Source organism: Microtus ochrogaster, chromosome 7 (genome assembly GCF_000317375.1).
Source record: "Microtus ochrogaster isolate Prairie Vole_2 chromosome 7, MicOch1.0, whole genome shotgun sequence".
In the NCBI taxonomy this organism is placed as follows: domain Eukaryota; kingdom Metazoa; phylum Chordata; class Mammalia; order Rodentia; family Cricetidae; genus Microtus; species Microtus ochrogaster.
Genome location: NC_022014.1, coordinates 61,317,506 through 61,323,394, shown reverse-complemented (window position 1 = coordinate 61,323,394; position 5,889 = coordinate 61,317,506). Strand labels below are relative to the sequence as shown.

Sequence of the window (5,889 nt, the reverse complement as noted above, 5' to 3'; positions counted from 1 at the left end):
AGAGGCAGGCGGATCTCTGTGAGTTCGAGGCCAGGCTGGTCTAGAATAGGCCAGGCTGGTCTAGAATAGCTAGTTCCAGGACAGGAAGCAAAAGCTATAGAGAAACCCTGTCTCCAAAAAAAAAAAAAAAGATTCTATTGTGAGTATATCTGGGAAGGAGCTAAAAATAGAAAAGAGACGGAAGAAGGGGGAAGAAAGGACAGAAGGAAGAGGTGGTAGAAAGGATGGAAGAGGGCGTGTCAGGCCCAGAGCAGAGGCTCCAGCCTGTTGCTGAGAAATCCCCAAACTTCTCCCAGCCCCCCACCCAGGTACCTCCCCTGACACCTCCCCGGACACCCAGTGGGCCTCACCTCCTCTCAAGTAGTTTGAGGATCTTGGCTCCACCAGCAGGCCAGACTCTCGACAAGGGGCCTGCATCTTGGACAACCTCTCTTTCATGCCTCTGATATTTCCATGCAAGCCCCAGGCACTGCAGAGCCTGGGAAGACTATCCTCCTGGCTGGCCAGCAAGGATCTTTCGGGTGCATCCAAGGGACAGAACGCGACCTGAAATTGGGTCCATTGTTGAGGAGAGGCTGGAGAAGAGAATGGCCTAAATTCTACAGTACTAGCTTTACCCACCCCCCAGCTGCTGAGAGACCATGGGATCTCACATCTGCCTAGTCAAAAGGGTGAGGTGAGAGTCACAGAAAAACTGGAAACCCAGGGTGGGCTAGGCAGACAGCTGTGTCCCCTAGGTAAGTTTATCCATCCTAAGACGTCCAAGCGCAATCCTCCTGTCTCAGCTACAGAAGGCTCTGATTATGCCTGCACTATTACACCCAGGTATTTCCTTTCATTCCTTTACAGCAGTGCCGGGGATGGAAACCAGGGCCTCACGCATGCCAAGCAAGTGTCCTGCCCTCAGACCCCAGCCAGGTTACCTTTTATTTTAAAGTTAAACCTTCCAAGTTTTTGTGACTGATGGTGTCTTGTGTGCTTGTTTGTAATGAAACAGAGGAATGGTGTTGTTTTCTTTTTAAAATCTTAACTTTAAAAAAATAATTTAAATTGAAAGCCTGAAGTTATATTTTGTAGTTTTCCCAGCCAGTGAAATCCAGAAATCCAGGAGTCACTATAATGGCAACGTCTTCTAGTTAGAAAAGGAAGTACTAGAGTCGGACACCTAGTCAAAGCTGATAGCACCAGCTGGTTGGATCCTGAGGCAGGAGGATCACTCAACCCAGGAGTCAGAGTCAATCTGGGCAATACAACAGGCCCCCTGCCTCTTGTCTTCAAGAAAAGACAAGACAGGGCTATGTAGATAAATCTGTAGTAGAAGCCTGGTGGTGTCGTGCCTTTAATCCCAACACTCAGGAGGCAGAGGCAGGAGGATCTCTGAGTTTTTTTTAATTTATTTATTTACTTAGTATGTATACAATGTTCTGTCTGCATGTATGCCTGCCCGCCAGAAGAGGGCACCAAATCTTATAGATGGTTGTGAGCCACCATGTGGTTGCTGGGAATTGAACTCAGGACCTCTGAAAGAGCAGCCAGTGCTCTTAACCTCTGAGCCATCTCTCCAGTCCCGGATCTCTGAGTTTGAGGCCAGCCTGGTCTACAAAGCAAATTCTAGGACAGTCAGAACTATAACACAGACAAACCCTGTCTCTAAAAGACACACAAACAGGGCTGGAGGGATGGCTCAGCCATTAAAGGCTAGGCTCACAACCAAAAATATAAGAGTTCGGTTCCCAGCACCCACGGCTGTCCCTCCAGATAGTAAAAAGAAAACAAACAAACAAATCTGCAATAGAGCATTTACCTATTTGTGTGAGGCCCTGAACTCAACCCCAGCATTGCAAAACCAAAATAAATAGAAGGAAAAGAAAAAGAATTAACAAAATGGTCCAAGCATTCGTGTTGGAGGGCAGCCGCTGAGATGCCGAGAAGGGAGGGACCGGCAGAGCAGGTTAAGTCAGGCATTCGTAAAGGCAGATGGAGACAGCGTTCTGGCTGCCTTCGCCCTTGTGCGTCCTGGTGGAGTTACCTCACCTCCCTGCGTTTGGAGGCCTCATTTACAAATCGTGGGTAATTGTTCTAATTGCTACTCGGAGTTACTTGTGAAGACCACAGGAAGGAACAGAAAGCGCTTGGCACAAAGGCAACGTTCACTGCTGTTCTTGGGACTGTTCTTTTGAACCAGAGGCTCTCAAATGTGTTTAGAAGCCTTGAGAGAATCCTCAGAAGGTGAGATCTGTTTAACATGCGAAAAACAGACCAATGGCTTCTAATGGAAAATAGTGAGGAGAGTCCACTGAGCGATTCCTGAGAAGGAGCCAGCAGCCGTTCTGGGATGGTGAAGCTCTGAGTGCAGCCAGGCAGCGGTGGTGGTGCATGCCATTAATCCCAGCACTCCAGAGGCAGAGGCAGAGGCAGGTGGATCTCTGGGTTCAAGGTCAGACTGGTCCTGTTTCCAGGACAGTCAGAGCTACACAGAGAGACGCTGTCTCAGACATACAAAACAAAACTGTCAGTGCAGTGAGAAGAGCAGTGTGCCATGCACTCTTAGGAAGGAGGGAGAGGATGGGTAGTGGATCACTGAAGACAGGGGGAGTGACCTATCCTGAGAGACAGTGTAAGGCTAGGGACGTTCACCATACACTTACCAAAACCTCTAGTGGATGTAGTGGTGCATGCCTGTAATCCCACCGCTTGGGCTGAGGCAAGGGGATTGGAAATTTGAGGCCAACCAAGACTCAACAGCAAGACCCAGTCTAAAAGAAAAATCAGATCCCTGGCAATGGGCAAAGAGACACCGTGGTGGTGGTGGTGGTGTTCTTATGTCAGCCAGGGGCAGAGCAGGTGGCAGTCCTTTGTTCATCCTAGCTTGAGGCCTGGATTGGTGGCCAAAGCTGTTTCATGCCTGGGGCACAAAATCCCGATGCTACTGTTAACTAATATTTAAAGCTAGTGATTATTTGGAAGCATCTGGGTGTTGATAGAAGCAAGAAATTAGAATTGACAGTGAGGGCCCTGTATATCCAGATCGTTGTTTGTGTGTTCTGTTTGCATACGGACTGAGGGTATAACTCAGTAGTGGAACGTGTGCCCAGCAGGAGTGAAGTCTTGAGTTTCATGGCAGGGATGTAATAAACATGTTGGGTATGTCATTGCATTCAGAATCCAGCCTTTGGGATGTGATGGGAGGGTGGAGGCTGTGAGTGCCACGCCATAAGGGCTGGCCTGGGTTTTAGAGTTGCATGTAGAATGGAAAACTTATGTGAGCCTATGTGTTCAGAAATCAGGACTGCCGTCTGTGATGGCGGTGTGGGTGGGTGGGGGATGTCTTAAGAAGATTAAATTGACATCTGTTTTTCAGCAGGTAGAGGGTAAGATAATTCCAGTAAACGGCCTGTCATAGCCCAAGCTAATGTAGATGTCTCTTTTGTATTCAGAAAAAGAAGAAAATGGGGCTGGAGAGATGGCTCAGAGGTTAAGAGCACTGACTATTCTTCCAGAGGTCCTGAGTTCAATTCCCAGCAACTACATGGTGGCTCACAACCATCTGTAATGAGATCTGGTGTCCTCTTCTGGCCTGCAGGGATACATGCAGGCAGGTGCTGTATACATAATTAATAAATTTTTTAAAAAAAGAAAATAATAAAAGAAAAAAAAGAAAAGACAATCAGGGGGAGGAGTTCACAAGGCTCCAGATCTATAGACTGCCAATGGATGCCCAGAGAAGGAGGGACATTTTTTTCCACCCGTGTGTCACAGTTAAGTTGCCCATACTTTGCAAACAATCTATCTTTTTTCCGTGTTGTTAAAGCAACTCTAATTAAATTTATTGGGTCATACACACACATACACACACACACAAAAAAAAGATGAAAGCAGAAGGAAGTTAGCAAAAGATCAGTAAGTGTGTGAGGGGGTAAGAGAAGTGTATGGAAAATGGATATGATTAAAACACATTTTATACATGTATGAAAATCTAAAAACTCTTCGAGACCAGCCTGGTCTACAAGAGCTAGTTCCGGGACAGGCTCCAAAACCACAGAGAAACCCTGTCTCGAAAAACCAAAAAAAAAAAAAAAAAAATCTAAAAACTCATTTGTATATTAATGTTAATTTAAAAAGTTTTAAAAATAAAATAGAAACAATAGAATATATGCAAATACAAACTTAACTTCTGATGTGACCCACTGGTCTTCTCTAGTAAGGGCTCACTGATGCTGTCTTACTAGTCTTGACAAATGCACCTAAAGGCGCTTTCTATGGCTGTGGAAGCATGGAAGTGTGGGTGGCAGCAGCTAGACCCAAATTTTCCACTGATAGTCCTTTAAAGTGGTTTTATTATTACTTTTTAAGACAAGGTCTATGTAGTCTTGGCTAGCCTGGACCGCGCTGTGTAGACCAGGGTGTCCTTGAACTCACAGATCAATCACAGAGACCTGCTGGCTTCTGCTTCCCAGCACTAAAACTAAAGGCATGGACCACTGGCTAAAAGTCTTTTCATTTTGTAGCTGATCACAGTGGCACAGTCTCTGAATCCCAGCACATAGGAGGCTAAGGCAAGCAGACTAATCTGGGAGCACCAGAGGCTACATAGTGAGCTCAAGTGAGAACTTGTTTCAAAACAAACAAAGTCTGTGGATTTTTGCTTTGTTTTTTGTTTTTCAAGACAAAGGTTTCTCTGTGTAGCCCTGGCTGCCCTGGAACTTGCTCTGTAGACCAGGCTGGCCTCAAACTCACAGAGATCCGCCTGCCTCTGCCTCCCGAGTGTTGGGACTAAAGGTGTGCACCACCATCGCCACATGGCGACCTGTTAAACTTTTAAAAGTTTCCCGATATGTTCAGACTCCACACAATTGAGAAACTACTACTTGTTTCATTTTTTGTTTGACAACAAGAAAATATCTGCTCTTTCCTAAATCTCTATCTGTGTGAGGCCACACTTCCCTGCACTCAGCCGACAATGTATCATGAGACCTGATCTGCAGCTGCTTCCCTCGAGCCAGATGCTAAAGACAGCTGGAAAGATCAAACCCCATCGCTCTTCTGAATTGCTTTGAAAGCAAAGTTACTTTCTCATATGTATTTTCATAGAATATTTACATATATCTTCTGTTTTAATTTTCAAATAGTAAATATACACTTAAAATTTTCTTATCCGTGAGCTCTAATAGGGTAAGTATGAACAGCTATAGCCACATAAGCACATCTTTGGAGCGATCACTGATCTCAAGAAATAAATGTCCTGAGATCAGGGCAGCTGAGAGTCACTTTGAGGATAGAGCTAAGCCACGTTCTGTTTTCAGGCCCTGGAGATGTCCCCAGGCTGGCCTCAACTGTTCTCTAAAGTCCGAGTATGGAAGAGGAATAAATGTCTTGACTTGGTGGCCCTGGTCAGCTCCCCCAGGGCCCAGTGTAGAGGAAGGTATGCCTGGTGGTGCTTCCTCAGCAGTGAGCGCTGGGAGGGACAAGAAGGGACAGCTATCAAAGGGCCACTCAGTCCGATCTAAGAACACATCGACCAATCTCCTGCTGGACCTCAGAGGAGCTATCTGGAAAGCCTCACCAGGAACCTGGCTGTCTGGTTGGTTTTGGTGTACTTATAAAGCCGGCGAAGCTGCTTGGATTCCAGTTCTGAGAAGAGGGAGACAAACCGCCAGAGCATCCTGCAGAGAGAAACCAGGCTGAGGGCGGCTGCCGGAGCCCACTCTCCCTGTGCACTGAGGGCGCCTGCCGGAGCCCACTCTCCCTGTGCACTGAGGGCGCCTGCCGGACCCCACTCTCCCTCGCACTAAGAGGGGCTGCCGGACCCCACTCTCCCTCGCACTGAGGGCGGCTGCCGGAGCCCACTCTCCCTCTCTCTGAGGGTGGCTGCTGGAGCCCACTCTCCCT

The 5,889-nt window shown here is 47.1% G+C and overlaps 1 protein-coding gene and 1 non-coding gene across 2 annotated transcripts in view; one reads left to right on the top strand and one right to left on the bottom strand.

Annotated features, from left to right (window-relative positions):
• C7H17orf64 (chromosome 7 C17orf64 homolog) overlaps positions 1-5,889 on the bottom strand; it is a 10,453-nt gene that overhangs the window by 1,487 nt on the left and 3,077 nt on the right. The window contains exons 4-5 of the mRNA XM_005350447.2: positions 5,564-5,663; positions 351-546 (exon numbers count right to left, since the gene is read on the bottom strand). Of these exons, the coding sequence (XP_005350504.1) occupies positions 351-546; positions 5,564-5,663 (296 nt within the window). The remainder of the gene's footprint in view (positions 1-350; positions 547-5,563; positions 5,664-5,889) is intronic.
• Positions 2,772-2,918, top strand: LOC113456394. Its single transcript, XR_003377216.1, has one exon. It is a non-coding gene; the product is annotated as a small nucleolar RNA SNORA48 (small nucleolar RNA).